The 21,267-nt window shown below is 41.8% G+C and overlaps 1 protein-coding gene across 1 annotated transcript; it reads left to right on the top strand.

Annotated features, from left to right (window-relative positions):
* The first annotated feature begins 14,645 nt into the window (after positions 1-14,645).
* Positions 14,646-17,320, top strand: LOC147321034 (uncharacterized). Its single transcript, XM_086307378.1, has 3 exons — positions 14,646-14,808; positions 14,898-17,203; positions 17,313-17,320. The coding sequence occupies exons 2-3, from the start codon at positions 15,145-15,147 to the stop codon at positions 17,318-17,320; spliced, it is 2,067 nt and encodes a 688-aa protein (XP_086163504.1). The 5' UTR covers positions 14,646-14,808; positions 14,898-15,144.
* The last annotated feature ends 3,947 nt before the right edge of the window (positions 17,321-21,267 follow it).

Genomic DNA, 21,267 nt, shown 5'->3' with positions numbered 1-21,267 from the left:
GGCAGGGACGTTTTCTGGATTTCCACAGTCACTAACACAGCTTTATTTCCCAAGCTGGCGGGCAGATTTGTTTCCCAAGATTGAGGCAGACAAGCCAAGGTAAGTATCAAAGTAACTAGAGAAGCGAGTCTACTGCATGGAGTAGGACAATAATCTGGCAGTGAGTAAAGAGGTGAACCGGAGTTTAAAACTGCGGGTGAGTTCTAATGTAACAGGGGTGCACCTGCCTGAGGAAGCCACGCCTACTCTGGGACAAGAGACACTTTGAGACCTTGTACTGCAGCCTGTAGTAGTGAACATCATAAATATCATGATGGCTTCTCATCCATCCATCACAGTTTAGGAATGTGGCAGAGAAAGGAAAAAAATGGAACAAATTGTGTTTCAAGTTTTTTCTTTATCAATTTATGCAGTATAATAAATATATTATCAAGCTGGTTTTCCTGCTTGCCAATTTTGGCTACTCATGTTGGTTTGCTTGTTAAATTGTTAATAGCATTAGCTAACTTCTTGGCTAATGCTAGCTGAACGGTCAGGTGACGTGATTGGTGAGTTGCGATGTGGCTCCTGGACCAAAATTGTTATGATGTTGTAGGAACAAGCTGAACACGGGGATATCGATTGTGCAACTACACGTTACAGCTGTATGGGCTACTCTATGCGGGACTTTGCTTTGATGTTGGGTTGATAAACAACAACTGTCAAGTATCTCATTACTATTACTCAATACTAATTACTTTTTCTTAAAATACAATTTTTTTTAAATTTTTTATTTTTATTTTTTTTTACAGATTTTTCATTTCAGTACATTTGTTTGGTCGGTAAAAACTGTCACACATTTTTTTGAGTTTAATATGTATTACTACGTGTAATCTCATTTATCATGTCAACACAGCAATCCATTCTTACAGTCATCATCACATAACCCTATGAAGAAACAATATAAATCAGAAAAAATTATTGTAACATTAATGATATATTTTATTTAGCGATGTCTCGTGATTTATGAGACGGATCCTCATCAATTTGCAAATTCTGCGCTTCTCATACAACTAAACTCTCACTAGGTTGTAACTTTAGTTTTTTTTGTTTTTCATCTAAAGAAATCAATAATAAGGCTTAAAACTGAATGCAGCATATTTAATAACCTCTAGCTGGAGCTGCACCAAGGTCTCGGTTTATTTCCATCTCTTTTCCTTACTGACATGACTCTTTTCATTACACCTTACAGTGCATCCCTTTTGAAATGCTAACACTGGCTGGACCGTGCTTTAGTAAGCAGACAAATGTTTTGCCTCTTGGCCACTTGTGTACCACTGAAAGTATATTCCTTTAACTTTAGTTTTCCAGATCACCCTGAAATGTGCAGTGTTTTTATAGCTATCTGGTAGTCTGGTAGGTGGTTAGTATACACCCCACAGAACTGCAGCTTCCTCACGTAATTTCTGACCAGTGACCTTTTTTGCGTGTCAGCCCATCACCCCCTTTCTCTCTTTTTAATTTTGCAATCAGCATCAAATAAATGCAAAATAAATCATTGTGTCATTTTTGATTTGAAAACCTTTTAACCTCAGTGGCGCCCCAAGATAAATTCCACAATCAAATTGACTTCTGTGGTTTGACAAACTTCCATCTCCCCTCTGGCTTACAAAAGCTTTCCATAACTGGATAAACCAAAAAAATGTTCAAGCTAACAGCCATGTATAATGCAGCAGCAGAAGCAGAGAAGGTGTGAAGGATAAACAGACAGCAGATGTCAACCAGACAGGGGTCCGTCTCATCCCTCCCCCTCCAGATGACTCCGCTGATTCTCCTTTCTCATGCTAGCTCCTAAAGGCTTGGAAAACGTGGAAGAAGAGCTTGCATGACAGAAGAACAGAAGCTTTTGATGTTTTTAACCGAGAGGCCATGAAGCAAGACCTTTTTTTAAGCCTTCTTAAAATAAGAAACCAATCCAAGACCCAAGACCAAATCAGTGCTGGTGGACCAACATCATCCTCAAGAGGAATTAAAATCTGAATGATGAATTCTGTAATGAATAAAACTTTTAAAAACCTCCTGAAAAATGTAAAGAGCAGATGACTTTCTATCCATTTTACGGCACTGTATTATTAATATAAAGATGATTAAAAATGATTAAAAAATTACAGCTTCAGGATATGTTTGCACATGGCTCTTTGGTGACTTATTGCAACGCCCCAACGAGCAGTTTTTAGGAACTTTGCTTCGTGTCTGTTAGTGCTCCAGTGACCACATCACAGGTTGATCCACACATGCTTGAAAGGTTTCAGAGCCACGACCATGTGTGAGCTGCAATAATTGGCGGTGGGTGGTAATTGCCCAGGCGTCACCGAACGGGCGTGCGTGTGTGTATAAAGGACATTTGTGCATGTGTGTCTGTGCTGTGTCTCCACAGCGTCTCGAGGTCTTCAGCCTCTCCAGGCTGCTGACAGGTCTCCATTTGACACTTCATAACTGTCAGAGGAGGAAAAACAATTCATCCTGCACGTGCTCTCTCTCTCTCATAAGTGAACATCTATAAATTTATTACAACATCAGCAGGGGAAAGGCAAAGGAGATGGTTACTAAGTGTGATCATGATTGTAGTATATGTGGAACATTAACGGTAGGATGAGCAGAAATCATGTTATTATAATTTTCAAAATACTGTAGTGACAATATGAATGTGTGGTTGGGAAAATCAAGACCTCTGGCATGTCTCCCACTTTTTATGAGGTGAGGAGTGAGAGTTTTAAGATTGTTCTTAAATAAGTAGCACAAAGTCACCAAAAGTCAGTGTGTACACAAAAGCTGTGTAAAAACTAATTAAAAATTCAGCAAGGTATAACACTGGGTTTATCTGTGCTGTTGTCAACCAATGAATGCAAACCAAAAGTGGCATCTGAACCACTGGTACAGGGCGTTTGGCTCAGTGGTGAGCAGGAAATCACATGGCTGAAACGCAGCGCCCTGGGATTGAGTCTGTCCTGTAGCCCTTTCCTGCATGTCCTCTCTCTCTCTCCACTGTGTCACAATTCAAGAAAGGCAAAAAAACCACTGTTTTTGATTTTTGTCACCTGGTACACGTGACGCGGTCAGGTAGACGATACTAGCGTATCATCGTCTTTACCGCCATTTAAATGAGATCCTGCAGCAGCAAAAGATGACACCTTCTGGAGAAAAAATTGAAAAACCTCTGCAATTTCTTTTCGCCCTCTTCTCACTTGTTCTTCTCCTATAACAGCACTGATAGGGAGATATTTTCTGAGTTGCAGTACCAATCATTTAGGTTAAAGTTAAAGTTTCAGCAAAAACCTTCAACTGTAGCCTCTTTTTTTTCTACTCTTCTGTAAAGCGTCTGCTATATTTGCTATACAAATATAATTTATTATTATTAGTTAGCACAGACAGAAAGACACTCTCATTCACACCTATGGGCAATTTAGAATAATCAATTAATCTAACCCCAATAAATGAATGCTAACATGCTCTGCATGCACATTAGTGGGTTTAGATTAATTGGTTATTCTTGGTTTGAGGCAACAGTGCTAACCATCTTGCTGGCTGACCTTTATCTGATCATAACAATTTTAATTGTGGACAGACCTTTTGCCAAATCAACATGGACTGGCTGCTCACAGCCACTCTGAAGCAAAAGTTTCAGTGGAGGTTTAAAAATGCAGTCTTGTTGCACTGGAAAATTTGTTAGAAAAGTAGCAGTAAAAGAGTAATATAACCTTTGCAAAGTAAAGGTATTAAGGACATAGTAGGGACCGGGAGGCATATGATAGGGAGGTTATTTTACAAAACTTGTAGTATTTTCCATCTCTTATTTGCGCACTAGTTTTGTGGCTGTGCAAACCAGCTAACCAACCCCTGCAGATCCATTGAGTTTGAAAAAAGACTTTTATGGATTATAAAAGTTTTGGGTTTTTTTTTGCAGCTTTAAATCTCTTTTTGTCTTTTTATGACTTGCCTGTTTTACTCACTATTTTCTTGTTAGTGCTGAAATGTGCTGAAAAAACTAGTGCAGCTTTAAAGTTAAGTTGTGGCAACTTTAACATGCTAACATCCAGTCAGTCACAGCCTTAATTCACCAGCAGCTGGGGTTTAGTATCTTACTTAACTCTCTTAGATAAGATTTACTCACTATTTACAGGAATTTGGTGATGAACTTGATGAACTTGATAATACATTTTGACGGAATCTCGTCTTCTTGAGGATATGAATTTGTACAACAAATTTCATTAAAATCAATCTGATAGCTGTTGAACTCAGAAGTGTCACTTTTTGGTGGTGCCAGAAGAAAAAGTAACACGATTCCTGCTGCACGCTGTGCTGGCAATCTACTTTGTAGTCATTGAAAATGTGACCAGTATCAAATATCCTTTCCAGCTTTCATTTACATCCACTAGATATTTGTAATATTATTTCAGCAACTTGCTAAAAAATTAAAAAAAAATAAATAAACATAGCTTACTTTCTTTAGCACTCTGTTCAGTAAATCATCTCCTTCATATCTATATCGAGCCTCTCAGCGGGTTTAACCACTCTCCTCGTGTTTGTGGATCTTTCATGAACTGATCATTTTTGGTCAAGTTGTTTTCAGTGTCAAGTAGTGTTGACCACACTTCACACTTTCAGCCAAAAGTGGAAACAAAGGAATGAACTTGGCAACATTTTAATCCATCGCTAAGAAGTGATTCAGCCGCAGCGCTCTGTGGACATGGGAAGCACAGCGGGTGAGCAGTTTGTGGTGGATAGATATTTCAGCTTGCAGGAAATCCAGAACCGCTGTAGGGTTATTTTGCGATTCAACCGAATCGCTTGTCAGTCAGATCACGCAAAGTCAAAATAATTTATTCGATAAATACATTGCTTTGACCTCTGGATACATACCTCTGTTACTCACAGGCATGTTTGAGGGATTGAGGAAACTGAATATTGACGTCTGGTATCCCTTTCACCCTTTCCTAATTCACTATAATTCAGTCAATAAAGTTTAGAGGTAGATTACAATGTGCCAAAATATTTTCTGTAATTCAAGGCAGGAAACACAGCATCAGTATTTCAACATTAAGTAGCTTTCAGTCTAAAAATTACACAGTGCTCTTGGGTTACGTCTCCGCAGACTTACACATTTGTTCAAGCAAGCCTTAGTGTCATTTTTTTTGCTGACTGAAATTCCCATGTCAGAGTTTTCCCCTCAATTATTATGGATTGTCTTCCTCAACAGATGAAGATTTTCACATGCTTGTGTTTTAAAGCAATAGCATTGTGCTCAAAGAAAAGTGTGACTCTCAAAAACCCCTTCATTTAAATCCTGTGCATAGCAAATACAAGTAAGGTAATAAGCACATCAGATGACCACATGGGGTACCGTTCCTGTGAGCTAACAAAGACTTTGGAGTAAACAACATAAAAGCTTGAATCCATCCTGCCTTGTGTCAGTGGTTCAGGCTAGTGGTGGTGTAATGATGTGAAAGAGTGAAATCAAATCAAAACATGTTATATTTTAGATTCTTCAAAATAGCCACCCTTTGCTTTGATTACTGCTTTACACACTCTTGGCATTCTCTCCGTGAGCTTCATGAGGTTGTCACCTGAAATGGTTTTCCAACAGTCTTGAAGGAATTCCCAGAGATGCTGAGCACTTGTTGGCCCTTTTGCTTTCATTCCACGGTCCATCTCATCCCAAACAATGGGTTTTGGTTAAGTGACTGTGGAGGCCAGGCCAGCTGGCCCAGCACTCCATCACTCTCCTTCTTGGTCAAATAGCCCTGGAGGTGTGTTTTGGGTCATTGCCCTGTTGAAAAATAAATGATGGTCCAACTAAACGCAAATCAGATGGGCTGGCATGAAGCTGCAGGATGCTGTGGTAGCCATGCTGGTTCAGTGTGAATTCAATTTTGAATAAATTCCCAACAGTGTCACTAGCAAAGCATCCCCACACCATCACACCTCCTCCATGCTTCACGGTGGAAAACATGCATGTAGAGACCATCCATTCACCTTTTCTGCATTCTGCGATCTTTCAATTTGGACTCATTGGACCCAAGCACTGCTTTTCCTTAGTAGTGATTTCTTAGTAGCTATTTGACCATAAAGGCCTGATTCATGTAGTCTCCTCTGAACAGTTTATGTAGACACATGTCTGCCACTCAAACTCTTTGTGGCATTTATCTGGGCTCTAATCTGAGGTGCTGTTAACTTGTGGTTTCTGAGGCTGGTGACTCAGATGAATTTATCCTCAGCAGCAGAGGTGACTCTTGATATTTCTTTTCTGGGGCGGTCCTCATGTGAACCAGTTTCATCTTAGCGCTTGATGGTTTTTGCAACTACACTTGGGGACATATTAAAATTTTTAGCAATTTTCCAGACTGATTGATCTTCAGTTCTTAAAGTAATGATGGACTGTTGTTTCTCTTTACTTAGCTGATTGGTTCTTGCCATTTCAGGTAACTACATCATGAAGCTCACTGAGAGAAGACAATCTAAAATAATGTAAAGACATATTTATTTATATTTATATTTTTTTTCTTTGCTACATAATTCCATATATCTTGCTTTAAATATTTGATGTCTTCAGGAGGTCATCTGCCTCCATCTCATCCTATCCCTTGAATCCTCCTCTGTCACACAGTTACAATCTGCATGAGCAGACTGTGTGAGCTGTGAATTGTGGACCCAAACACAGACACAAAGAGAAGCGGAGCTCGACTTAAGTTTCAAACGGAAAACGGGCCTTTATTATGGCTGATTACAAGAAGGCAAAACTAGACCTGACAAAGACAGACTAAATACACACAGGAGGTGATCAGGGGAAGTGGAAACACATGGAGAAACAGCTGACAAAAATGAACATCATGACGCCACAGGGAAAAGTGACAATTATGCACAATGAACATAGAAATAAGACTTTCAAAATAAAACAGGAAACATGACGAGATGCAGACATGACAACACAAGCTAGATAACATAAGACATGTAGACATGAAACACATGAAGGGAGACTTAAACACAGGGGTGAAGACACAAGGGAATTTAATGAACAATGAACTATAACAGCAACCTAGGCATAATAGAAATGAACTAGATAAGCTAAAATGAAACTAGAACATAAATGAACAACAAAATACAATGAAACTCAAAACACTGGGTCGCACGACCCAGGACCATGACACACACCAACTTGCATGCCCTCCTTCACTACATCTGTGAATCTTCTCTCTGGTCTTTCTCTTTTCCCTGACAGCTCCATATTCAACATCTTTTGTCCAATATATCCACTATCCCCTCTCTGCGCACTCCTTCCTCTCTCATATGCTTCCTCTAGATTCAGGAAAACGGTGCATCTTGTTCTGACCTTCTCTATACTTCTCCATCAACACTCTCAAAACAAACATCCCATCTGTAGAGCTCTTTGCTCCTTACGGATTGTGTTTATGGTTTACAAAAAGCCAAGATCTATAACAAGGCACCGACCACTCCAACTTGAGCAGGAGACATCATTTTTCCTATTGACTTGGCTCAATTAAATGAATCCATGTTGTAATTTCTAGTGAAATGGAGCACACGTGCTTTCTCAGTAGTGTTAATAAAAGTGAAAATGTTACATAGTGTGATTTGAACCCTGCTCTGTGCGTTCTCCTTAATCGCTCTCTCTCAGGTAAAGCGACTGTGACTGTTATCAGGCTAATTATCAGATCTGATCTTCCTCTCCACCTCACTACTCCTGCAGGAAAACAGGAAGGCAGGATTAGAGCGACGCGCTGCGCTGAGATCCGGAGAGGCCGGACGAGTCCCCGAGTGGAATGTGCTCACTCTCTCTTTCATTCAACACACACACACACACACACACACACACACACACACACACACACACACACACGGAAAAAGAGAGACTTTTAATCACTTGATTAACAGTCTAAACAATTGCTATCAAATGCAATCTCTCTCAATCTACCGCACACCCTCATTAAATCCATTAAGTGTTCATGAACAAACAAATAGGACAAACAGCTCGAGGAAAACTCTGAAGGACTGTGAATCTAATAAAAATCATGGGGTGAGGAGGACAAAGAGAGAGCCAAGAAACAATAAGGACCTGAGTTTGCAGCCAAGAGCACCGCAGTAATGTTTACGACCTGCATTAGGGTTCAGACCCAGTCATTATAAAGAAGAGGTACTCATTATGGCCCTTTATGGGAGGAAACAAATAGTCTCCTGTGACTCACATTTTAGTTGAAATGCAAAGATGCAAAACAAAGTGTAAAAAAAGTTGTGGCCGCAGTTGGCCGAGAAAACACGCAAAGTTATCTTGGACAGATATCTGTGACCTTGAGCACGGTAATTGAGCGGAAAGGGGGATGTAAAACATCCGCTGGTGGGGTTTAGTGAGACTGTGTACACATACACAGACACACACAGCCACACACACACGCACACACAGAACAGCAGTGGCAATAGTGTTAGTCCCAAGCTGGCCTCTGTCTGGCATTATCTCATAGCCTGAGCACTCCCGCTCCTCTGAGGCCGGCCAGCTCTGCACACAGAAGCATTACGTGCATCTGCCTCACATTAATCGGCAAATTATGGCAAAACTGCGCGTCAAAAGACATTACTGAGGGTGAGGTGGTGGGATCCACACACACACCCACAAGATACAGCCTTACACTTTTCTGCACTCTTCTTTGCACCCACATTTAAAGTGGCTTTTTTGCAGTTGAGATTTTGGTTTATAATGTTTTTATTATATTTTGATTAATAAGAACATATCTTTCTATATATGTTCAAAAATAATAGTAAAATAAAGCCACAAGTGCAACCCCTCCACTCTCCATGTTCACAGCCACCTACTTCACGGGGGGCCCTTGTGACGCTTGTTGTCATGGATACCATTCAAAGCTATGACCACCACGTCCATGGGCAGCTAATAAGAAATTCACATGACCTCATCCCCGTGCAGGTGTTTTCTGTGCCATTTCTTTACACTGACTGCAAAGTGAAAACAGTGAGCAGGAAGCTACAGATTAGTCCTGGATAATGATGTCACTAAATTCAGTGAGGGATGACGTTTCTGCAGAGAAGTTCCTAAAAAACACTGTAAGGGATTCCTTTTCTCACGTGGGCCCTTTAGAAAAGTTTGCATCAACAGCTCCAGGGATTTCCGGGGGACTTCTGGACTCGGTGACTATAAACCCTTGTGGATTATCATGAGATTCATTGTATCACAGCACACGCAGCAGTCAAAATAAAAATATTACAGCTATGAACTCAGAGTTCTGTGTTAAGGTGTTCCGCTTGGCACTGTGGGTGGTGACATTTAGTCTGGCTATTGGGGCTTTCTCTGAGACCCACAGAGTGTGTATAAAATGCGTGAAGTCACTCATTGGTTGGTGACTCCCGTCTTGCAACCTTGAGCTGCCGCTCGCCATCTTGATGTTTTGAAACTGAAGGTGAAGAGAGAGGTGAATCTAGCTGTGAAACCCAAGGACGCTGCAAGTTCATATGGTAGCCACTTGCCTCTTGTACTTTACACTAACAGTACCATATTCTGTATTAGGTGGGACTATGATTAGCAAATGAAACTCATGTGGTATTCAACAACTGTGAAATACTGACATTTGGTTAGGAACTGTATTTTATAAAATTTTAATATCCATCCATTAGCACTTAGATTCCCGCTACAACCTCAGCAAGAGTTACCCAGGAGGGATCCTAGTCAGATACCCAAACCACCTCAACTTTCAACAGCGTGAACGAGAAGAGGCTCTACTATGAAGGAGAGAGAGCCAAGACACCCTTTAGAGGAATCTCATTTGTATTTTGATCACATTCTTTCAATCACTCAGCCGGAGCTCGTGGCCAGAGGTGAGGGTTGGAACCTGTAGATAAAAAAAAAATCTGCAGGTTTAGGCACTGAAAGTAGAAATTCAAATTGTGCATTAAATGCACACATTAAACAGCAAAATTCTCTCCAATTGCAGCAAACCTCTCACATGCTCTCTGGTTACCATGGTTACATGCATATCATGCTATGAAATTCCCAAATGTGGCACAATCTGTCAATCCTGGCTCTCTCCTCCATATAGATGACATTTGACGTCTTTGCCCCCCCCCCCCCCCCCCCCCCACCTGCCCTTAATGATGAGTTTGACAGTATATATATTAATAAAGATGCAGTCTGACAACAATTTGAATAGGTTTCAGATTTTTCTGAAGGTATACCTAGCAAGCTCTAAAGGCAGCAATCACCTCTATAACTTCAGATGCCAATTTGTCCTGCAAGCAGATCTGAAATATGGTAGAAACCACTCAGTTTAGAAAAGAGAAACAAGGATTATCCCAAGAAGGCATTAAGGGGTGAAAAGTTAAACTTTGAAAAGGTGCACACTGGTTAATAGTTCAACTATTTGTAGTGCAAGTCAGTTAATGATTGTTTGGGGCATTAATTTTAGTTTCATTAAAATGGTATTTCTTTACTACTATGCTAGAGTCACGATGCTGCATTGCTCTTTAGTCGAATTTTTGGTATTTCGTTTCCATCTTTGTCCACTTTTCATGTCAAACTTTGAAGGGATTTTAAGTGCAACATGCAAAATCTTTGTGTTATTTATGTGTATACATCTTTAAATTTAATGCAGCAGGCCGTGGTGTCTTTTCTGGCTTTGCCTCTGCTCTCTCATCAGAACAAATATCCAGTGTCTCTGCCTAACCGCTGAATGTACTCAGTGGTCAGATCCCCCCCTATTCCCTCCCATTTCCCAGATATTTCTGTAATGAATAAACTTTCTCGCTTCTGACATTCACGCTCAGTTTGTGTTTGTCAGCACTTATGGTTTACCCAGCATCCCCCAGGGTCATGACTCACTGACTCATGTAGGTTTTGAAGCATCACTTTGTTGGGCAAGTTTTCGGATGACACCAACCGACCCAAGAGAGGCTCTTTGTTAGCATGTCAGAGTTTAGATATTAATGACTTGAGGTGGAGGGTAAACATGAGGACGTAACACATTTCAAAGAAACAGGTGTGGTACCAACATAGAGAATACATAATGAGTAAATGCAACTGTACATGTAACTGATCATCTTTGTGATAATTTCTCTGAGAACTGCTGTTGTTAAAATAATTTATTATATTGTTATATAATATGTTCTGTAGAAATGTTATATAATAAGAAAAATCCCTAAAAAGAAAAGTACCACATTGAAACTTGAGCTCAGCATCTCTCTTGCTCCACATCTCAGTTGTTGTATTCATAGACAAGTATTTTCACGTTAAGGCTCTCTACATCTTTTTTAACACCTATTTTGCAGATTCTTCCTCTTTTTTTATTAACAGGCTTTTTTGGCGCTCACAAGCATGCTTTCATGAGGCTTTGTTTTAAATAGGAAACATAAATTCTAATCCTATATGCAAAACTAGAATTAATGAACAGACTACGAACAGTTCAATCCCATGAAAAACTAATTATACCCTTACTGCTCCCAGTGTTGGGGTTGATTTTATTTTTAAATATATTACACATTACTTGTTGTTTCTCTTGAAATGAATGTAGTACATTACTCACCAGAGAAAGCTTTTTATTACACTGCTCCTTTTTACCTTTTTTGTCACATAATTACCACTTAACAATGTAAATCTGAGGCTACAGCCCCACAAATTCCTATCCTAATGAGGACACATACAATATTTCTTTTAGTTTTTAGGTATGACCATAAAACAATGTTGAAAACCAGTCTAAAGAGACAGTGATTTTGTTTTAAAAACATGAACTGAGGCTGTAGCCTGACTACAGCCTTTGTTACCTGTTGAAGGTCACGATCTGGCTGTTTGACTGGGATCAGCATGGGTTCTGGGTCCTTGGCTAGGTTTGTGTTAGCATGCTGTCTGTGCAGAGGCTTGCAAAGAGCCAAAGTTGTTTCTGTCATTGGATGCAGTTTGCATTTCACCTTCAATCAAATAGTAATGTCCTCAACGTCACTCCTCAAAAGTTGTAGACCACGCCATCCTCTTGCTCACCAACTGAAATTAGCTGGCTGTAGCACAAGAGAACAGAAGGAAAAATACAGTTTTTTGATTTCTTTGTTACTGCTGACTTTGAACTTTTCAAATATTAAGAAAACTTAGTGATGAAAAGTGCAGTTAAACGCCTTTAAACTGGTAGAAGGGGGAGACACAGTGGTCTGGCACACTCAAGATCAAACTGGGCTGTCTGTGGCCCACAATGTAAAATGAATTTGACATCCTTGGCATAGCGCAATACATACACTATACATCTAGTTAGTACAGACATGCAGTGTTTTTATATTATCACTCCACAAAGTTATAATGCTAAAATGCCTTTTGAAAAGAATGGAAATGTCACCAGCTTAGCCAAACTTAAGCTAAAGTCAGTGTTAATTATTTGGTATCAATACTGATGTAATATAAAACAGAAACACATGATTATTTCTTAATTTTTTTTGTTATATGTTTAACTTTGTTTTCTATTTCTGTGGGGTAGTGCCACTGGTGTTTTCTTCATCAGAAAAACTTCACTTCCCTCTCTGTCTCCTGCCATCTTTAAAGATTATAAATCCAGACCTACTTGGCTTCATATTTCACCCTCTCATTTACTCCCCAACAACACTTGTTGCTCATTTCTTGCAAACTTAGAAACGAGCTTTAATTTGCCTCGTAAAGGTTAAATGTGGAATGTATGCAATGCATGCGTGCCTGTTTGGATGTTTTCATGCCATCCAAGAACCGCAGTGAACACAAACTGCGATAATGATTTTAAGAGAGAGTGAGACAGGAAACCATGGAGAAAGTGAGTGCAATGAGTGAATGATGGACTGACAGATGTGGAGCAAAATAGAAAACTGGAGAGCAGCCAGAGTTTACGCTCTTTAGCTTTTCCTGATGGTGTTCTTCAGGAAGAAAACATTAAATGGGACTATTATTTTCATGAAAAGTTCCACATTTTTATTGTGTGACTGCACTAGAGAAAGTTTAGAGTAAGTCTGTTTAATGACTTGTTGCTAAAAGCTATTCTAGCGCCTCCAATCATGTAAGTGTAAACCTGCTAAGTGACTAGTTTGTCTCGTCATCAAATCAAAATTCATACAGGGAAGCACAAATTGCAGTCATTACACTATTTACACCTCAGTCAAGGTTCCATTAGTGATATAGGCTGTTTACATATATAGTCGCATAAAATGCAGTCATTAAGGAAACTAACATGGCCTCATTTGCCTACTTTGGCAATAACTAAATGCAAAAATACTGTATGAGGATAACTTTCTTCACCTAAACTCTGCTCAAAGGTTATTTGGTCCCATTTTTAATACTAGGCAAAAATAATTGGAACAATGTAATCTAAAACACATGTGTTTCTGACTTTACAAGCTTTATCTTTTAGCATTAGCCTAGCCAAAAATACAGCCTTATATTGGGCTTTCATCAAAAAACTTTCTCTATGAGCTGCATGAACAAACAAACACTTTAGAAAAGAAAGAAATTTGATCTACTGTTGTTTGTATTTTGTGCTGTTGTCTTTAGGAAACCAGTTTTAACTTTTTCTTCACAACCCCCCCCCCCCCCAAACTTTTTTTGGCTAGCTAGCTTCTTTTTTTTAGCAACCTCTAAAATTCTGCAGACCACACTTATGGATAGCTGTGGAGACATTTGAATCTGAAGGAGCAGGTGGCCCCACAGTTATAGCTGTGTGACTATATAAAGAAACCACTGCCAGTTTTTGTAAATCAAACCCAAGAGTAGAAAAAACTACCAGAAACCAGATTTAGAGCAGTCTTAAATTTTAGCTATTACTGAAGATATTTCTAGATACCCTGAACTCCATATGTTCAATTTTGGCCTTGTAAATTTACTGTAGATAGTCATTTTAATGACTATCTACAGTAAATTTATATCAAAAAACAATAACAATGCACAATTTCTACACTGAATACTGTCTAATCTATCTAAATAGCCACATGCCATGAAACAGATATTACAGTGACAGCTTTGGTTAGTTTCCATTAAGACACTAGGATGACTATATGTTTTACTTTAAAAACAAAAAAACTAGTGCTGTCAAAATTAACACGTTAGCACAAATTAATCCACCATCACGGTCAACGCAATTAAAATTTTTAATGCTATTAATGCATCTGGAGCAGAATGACTCAAAATCCCTGAAATTTTTCCGTCAACTCATTTCGGGCAGTTTGTCCAAGTAGTTACCTTCGCACTTGCGCAAATGGGCAGTTGATCTGGTAGTGACAGGGAGCTGAACCAATCCACTCAATATGGAAGATGATAAATGCACATTGGTCCTCTCGATGGGAAATTTGAGTATTAAAAAAATAACAAGACTGAACAATAAATCTGATTAAACATTTTAATTGTTTGACAGCACTAATATATATTATATATTAGTGTATATGTACCTATTTGTCACGGACCCAGTTCCAGGGATTCGGTGTCCGTGAGCAGTGTGGACTACTATTGTAGTTATTATTATTATTATTATTATTATTATTATTATTATTATTATCATTATTGTGGTTGTTGTTATTATGGTTGTGTCTGCTGTCCTGTTTTTCCGTGTTGGTGTACTGTCAGGTGTTTAGGGGTGTGTGCTTGTGTATATGAGGGTGCGGTCGTGGCAGGCACTTTTAGGCCTGGTGGGTGTGGCCCTGCCAGCTGACCGGTCCCACCCAGGAATCCACACACACCTGGCGCCGATCAAGCCTCGTCAGAGGAGCTTCAAAACAGTGTGGCTGAGAGCTCCTCGACGCTGGATCGTTGAGTGACTTCCCGTCAGTCTTAAGTGTATTGTGCAAGGTTAGTGCAAGTCTACTGTTAGGTTTTGTACTCACGGCTGCCTTTGGTATGCATGTTTCCTCAGGAGGAATTGTGGCGACCAGGAGGCAGCACACGGAGAGTACACAGGGAACGGAGACAGAGCACGGAGCACGGGATAAAGGAGAAGACACGGAACGGGAGTTGGGATCGCACGGGGGGATTTATTGTTGTTCGGATTGTCACCACTGTAAATAAACACTGTTGCACTGTAGAGTCCTGCATTTTGGGTCCTCCTTTCCCCACATCCCCACGGTCTGCCAGCGAGACCGTGACAGAACGATCCAGCCATTATGGGCCCAGCGGACTCAAGGACCGTCTCACAGGAGGAATTGCTCGCCCAGCTCTGGAAATACTGTCGGAGCATTATCCAGGCGGCAGATCCACATCAGAGGCACTTACAGGTCGTATTTTTTGATTCCTTCTTATCATCAATCACCTCATCTGTGAGCTTTTTGGACATTAAGAGACTAATTTCGATTATAACCACGCTGAGGGAAAGTTCCTGTTTTGAGCTGTTTGGTTTGGGCTGTCCGGGCGAGGAGGATATGGCAACCTCCCTGGGAGCCCTTGCTGCCTATTTCTTTTTTCATAGGCTGATAGCCTCCCCGCCGTCGCTTGCAGCTCGCTTGTTGGACCCTCCATTGCGGGGGAAACGTTTCACACGCCCTCTGCACCTCACCACATCTCCACTCACCTCTGCGGCACCTGCTGAGTCAGCAGACCAAGGACCGGCAGCTCAAAATCACACAGCTGCTCTCCTGTCCGGCCGGCTGGTGGAACCTCAGCCTGATACGCTGGCCCCGGCATCGTTAAAGAAGCGACGCTTGCGCCGCCGGCGTGCCTCACCGCAGTCAGACTCTAAAACTTTCGAACAGCCGGCTGTGGTGAGTCATATGGACAATTCATCTTCATTCACCTCATCTGTTTATTCACGGGACTGTGTGAAAGCTAACCTCGTAGCACAGCCAGCTGCCCAGCCTGTAGCCGTAGCACAGCCAGCTGCCCAGCCTGTAGCCGTAGCACAGCCAGCTGCCCAGCCTGTAGCCGTAGCACAGCCAGCTGCCCAGCCTGTAGCCGTAGCACAGCCAGCTGCCCAGCCTGTAGCCGTAGCACAGCCAGTCCAGTCAGCCTCTCGTCTTCATCCTCAGTTGGAGGCTGATATGCCTGCTGGAACTACCCTGCCATTATGTCACCCGCCTGTTGTTTCTACATCGCTGTCCAGTCTACCACGAGTAGCTGCCGCACCATTATCACCTCCGCCCTTTGCAGCTACTTCTCCACCAGCGTCCCATCAGACTGCAGCGACCGCAGAACTCTCGACTTCACCATCCACATCACCCGCTCGACCGTCATCTTCGCCACCTGCAGCTTCCGCATCGCCATCTTCACCTCCGGATCAACGACCATCTATACCCGCGTCGCAGCCGGAGGAGCGGCTCAGCGAGCGGGAGGAGCCCGCGTCGCCAGCTGTGGAGCTCAGCGAGCCGGAGGAGCTCAGCATGCCCGAGCGGGAGCTCAGCGAGCCGGAGGAGCCCGCGTCGCCAGCTGTGGAGCTCAGCGAGCCGGAGGAGCCCGCGTCGCCAGCTGTGGAGCTCAGCGAGCCGGAGGAGCTCAGCGAGCCGGAGGAGCTCAGCGAGCCGGAGGAGCTCAGCGAGCCACCAGCGGAGGAGCTCGGCGAGCGGAAGGAACAACCGGCGCTGCCAGCCGCGGAGGGGCTCTCTCTGCCAGCCGCGGAGGGGCTCTCTCTGCCAGCCGCGGAGGGACCCGCTCAGCCGGAGGTCAGCGAACCGGAGGGACCTCCACGTCTAGCGCGGCCTCCACGCCATCCACGTCCAGTGCGTCCACGTCAGCGACCGGCGCGTCATAGACCATGTGCCACGCCTCGCTGTTGCTCACCGGAGCAGCGACGTTGCCACCGGACCCGTGGCAGGCCACCAGAACCGTTCCGCCGCCACCGGACCCGTGGCAGGCCGCCGGAGGAGCAGCGCCGCCGCCACCGGATCCGTGGCAGGCCGCCTGAAGCGTTCCGCTTCCATCATGGGGTTGGAGGTAGGCCGCCCGAACTGTTTTCCCACCACTGCCTGACCCGTAGCGAGTTTTGCCTGCTTGCGGTCCACTGGGTCGGCCGCAAGAACTGTTGTTCCCACCATGGCAGTGGTTGGACATTTGAACTGGGGTTTTGGGGCCCTCCGTCCGGGACCCCCCGCCGCCCGCCCGGGGTTGGTTGTACTGTGGTTTTTGTTTTGTTTTTGTTTTTGGGTCGTCGGGTGCCGACCCTTAGAGGGGGGGGGTACTGTCACGGACCCAGTTCCAGGGATTCGGGGTCCGTGAGCAGTGTGGACTACTATTGTAGTTATTATTATTATTATTATTATTATTATTATTATTATCATTATTGTGGTTGTTGTTATTATGGTTGTGTCTGCTGTCCTGTTTTTCCGTGTTGGTGTACTGTCAGGTGTTTAGGGGTGTGTGCTTGTGGGGTGGCTGTAGCTCAGGTGGCAGAGCAGGTCAGCCACTAATCAGAAGGTCGGTGGTTCGATCCCAGGCTGCATCCTGGCTGCATGCCAAATATCCTTGGGCAAGATACTAACCCCGTGTTTGCCTACTGGTGGTGGTCAGAGGGCCCGGTGGCGCCTGTGTCCGGCAGCCTCGCCTCTGTCAGTGTGCCCCAGGGCAGCTGTGGCTACAATGTAGCTTGCTATCGCCAGTGTGTGAATGTGTGCGTGAATGGGTGGATGACTGAATGTAGTGTAAAGCGCTTTGGGGTCCTATGGACTAGAAAAGCGCTATACAAATGCAGGCCATTTACCATTTATATGAGGGTGCGGTCGTGGCAGGCACTTTTAGGCCTGGTGGGTGTGGCCCTGCCAGCTGACCGGTCCCACCCAGGAATCCACACACACCTGGCGCCGATCAAGCCTCGTCAGAGGAGCTTCAAAACAGTGTGGCTGAGAGCTCCTCGACGCTGGATCGTTGAGTGACTTCCCGTCAGTCTTAAGTGTATTGTGCAAGGTTAGTGCAAGTCTACTGTTAGGTTTTGTACTCACGGCTGCCTTTGGTATGCATGTTTCCTCAGGAGGAATTGTGGCGACCAGGAGGCAGCACATGGAGAGTACACAGGGAACGGAGACAGAGCACGGAGCACGGGATAAAGGAGAAGACACGGAACGGGAGTTGGGATCGCACGGGGGGATTTATTGTTGTTCGGATTGTCGCCACTGTAAATAAACACTGTTGCACTGTAGAGTCCTGCATTTTGGGTCCTCCTTTCCCCACATCCCCACGGTCTGCCAGCGAGACCGTGACACTATTAGTATATAGGTTTTATAAAAAGTTGTATTTCACAGGAGAGAACCTGTGCTAAAAGATGGAAGAAAACTATTCAAATGCTCTTTGAATTTAAGCACACATTCTTTGTGTTTATTCTGCATTTACTTCATTATATTGCATAAATCTCAGTTACAAGCTTAAATACAAAGTTGAAAAACTGCAATTGCAACCAGGCTTTTGATCAGTTAATTGCGATTAATTACAGAAACATGTGCAATTAGGTTTTTTTATTATTCTTTTGACAGCACTAAAAAACAAGTGGAAGCCTTGTGGCTTGAAAAGAAAAACTATCTATCTTCATCTATTGACCTCTTGAGGCTTCCCACAAATTCCCACAAACTAAAATGCTAGCCTTTACACACAAAAAAAGCATACAGTTAGGTTAATAAGGTTTTGCACAATGACATGTTGTTTTGTCATTTTGCCTCTGTACACCACAATACGTTTTAAATCAACCAGTCGAGATGTGGTTGAAATGTAATCAGCTTTAATCAAAGGGCTTTAACAAAATTTTCACATGAACTATTTTGGAATTACAGCAATTTTCTTCTTTAGACATTAGAGCATTCTTGATTTACCAGGATGTTTAGAAAGCGGTTTTCTTCACCATGGAAACAATTCTGTCATCATCCACTTTGGTCATATGCCTTCAGTAGTCTTTTAGGCCTTTTGATGTTGCTGAGTTGGGCGGTGCATTTTAAAGAATGTACCAGATTTTTTATTTGGTCACTTCTAACATTTTTACTATCAGCTTTTATCTGCTTTATTTGTCATCTAATAATGAGGACTTAAATGCAATTTCAACCAGGTATCAAAATCTCACCTCAGAATATTTACAAAAATCCAAATTGGCCACATGATAATCAGCTCTTAATAGTTGTTTTTTATTTAATATACTGAAGACCATCTGGTAACATAGGAGTGTTGATTTTGTTCCTATTTAAACTTGTTAATGGTTAAAACTTTGACTGTTTCCTGTATCCTGGATAATGAAAATGTCATTTTAATCTAAACATATGAAATTTAATTTGACCTTTTTTCACAAGTTATATATTCTATGTGTGGCCTTCAGCTCCTTTTGCATGCAGACAAACACACATCTACACACAATTGCATACACAAAACCGTCATTCATGGTAAATCGTCGGGTGGTGTAAACTGATCCCACCCAGATACACTCAGCCTTTTAGGAATTTAACAGGACTGTGAAAGTCGCAGTGTGAGGTTTAACATCGAATGAAAAATATCACTCAGGAGGGATTGAGTTAAATAAGCCCTACAACACAGTGCCTACACAAACTAGCTATGACGTGTTTGTTTTTGCCTCTGACATGTGAGAATTTGATGGAGCATTGCAAAATTTAGGGCATCACTTTGGCTCTCGGACGGACGTCAGCAAATAAATCAATGGTACATTAACCTGCATGACTTGCAAAAGTTGGTGTGTATCTGTAAAAGAATAAAACACTTTAGGAAAGCAAGATGAGAAAAAAAAAGCCAAAAAATTTAAACATAAGCAAAATGCATAATGAATAAGACCCCTCTGCAACACAGCCCCTTCATTGTAGACATTAAACCAACTAATCACATTCTAGCAAAGTTAATGAGCTTGAAAACATAACTGCTTTTAATCAGATAGCTTTATAAGTGCACACATTCATACATTATAACTGAATGTCTGTTTTGCAAATTGGAATGAAATCTTGACCAAACTTGTTTCTGAAAGTTTAATTGTGCTTTGACTGTTTTATTACCTCCTGAGCTCCAGGTACTTGGCTTCCCTTAATTCTCTCAAGTGGTGTGTTGACAGTGAAAACAAGCCCGGCGAACAAACGCCAGGAGGGATCCAAGGATCTGATTGCACAGCCTCAAACCTCCTACTTGGCTCAGGCTGCGGTGGAGGCTTGGAGTGAAACATGGACAGCTATACAAAAGATTTGGAGTTATTCCAATGTGTGAGTACACCAGAGGTTTCTTTAAATATGACTACTGGAACGCCGCCTCACAGAAAGCATTCATATTCACATTTATAAGGAAGTGTGGCTTGATAATTTTCCAAATTAAAACTAGGAGGATGAAGGGCTAAATTCTGACTTATGTTAAAATAGCGCTTATATTTCTGAAATGTTGGGACACAATTTAACACGTTGTTGTTTTTTTATTTTGTACTTTAAAAAAATATATGCATAATAATAATACATATGTTTTACCATTTTAAATTGTAAATGTAGTGACTTGCCTGTTGAAAAATGAAAGATCTGTTGCAATTTCTTTAGTTGAATCTATAAAAAATGATATGATGGTTTGATAGGTACAAACTGCTTTTCACCATGATGGGGATTCCCAAAGAGCTAGTATTAGCCACAATCTTGGAATATCACAGCAAGATGTATGTTCTGTATATGAAAGCCATGTCCTCAACAAATACGGAAAAAAAAATCCAGCAAGGACCTGACACAGCACCAGAGGGATGGTTCTGGCCCTTCAGCCGATCCATCTACTGTTCACTGAAGCGTAACCAGAAATGGTCTCAGTGCACGAGTGGATGTCAAAACAGGCATTTCCCATGTTCTTAGCAAAATATAAAGAAATCAGGAGTGGTTCTAAACTTTTGCACAGCACCCTACATATATGTCTGATTCAGTTTCTGTGAAATAAGTTAACAGATACGCTGTAAACCATTTTAGCTTGTGGTTAATCGTACGCTAACGTGATGATGACTAACTATTGTTTTCACCCCATGATTTTGTGAAAAATAATCCACAATGCATTTTCACAAGCAGCTTAGTTTTAAAAAACGTAACTTTTTTTTAAATGACGTCTAGCAGAGGCCCAAAACTTTACATTAAAGTGACATCGCCCTCTAGTGTTCATAGACCAAAAGAAGTAAGCCAGGCCCCTAAGACTTCATAGAGGGAGGAGGGTGGAGTGGATATGTGGGTTTGGAAAAATACAGGATTTTAACATGGGAGATATTTACTGTTTCAAACCAATAGACGATCGCTGTTTCTTTTAACCATGACCATTACATAACCCAAACTGTATGTTTATTTATTGTTGCTATGTTGGTCAAAACCTTA

This window comes from Aulonocara sp. 'chitande type north' Nkhata Bay, linkage group LG10 (genome assembly GCF_057382095.1).
Source record: "Aulonocara sp. 'chitande type north' Nkhata Bay isolate Kocher_YH1m ecotype deep benthic linkage group LG10, A_spYH_male_GT1.1, whole genome shotgun sequence".
Lineage (NCBI taxonomy): Eukaryota > Metazoa > Chordata > Actinopteri > Cichliformes > Cichlidae > Aulonocara > Aulonocara sp. 'chitande type north' Nkhata Bay.
Note: the sequence above shows the minus strand (reverse complement) of the source record. Positions and strands in the feature narration are given on the sequence as shown.

Bases quoted from the DNA above. Each gene is read 5' to 3' on its own strand.
- LOC147321034 (XM_086307378.1), top strand. From the start codon at position 15,145: ATGGGCCCAGCGGACTCAAGGACCGTCTCACAGGAGGAATTGCTCGCC.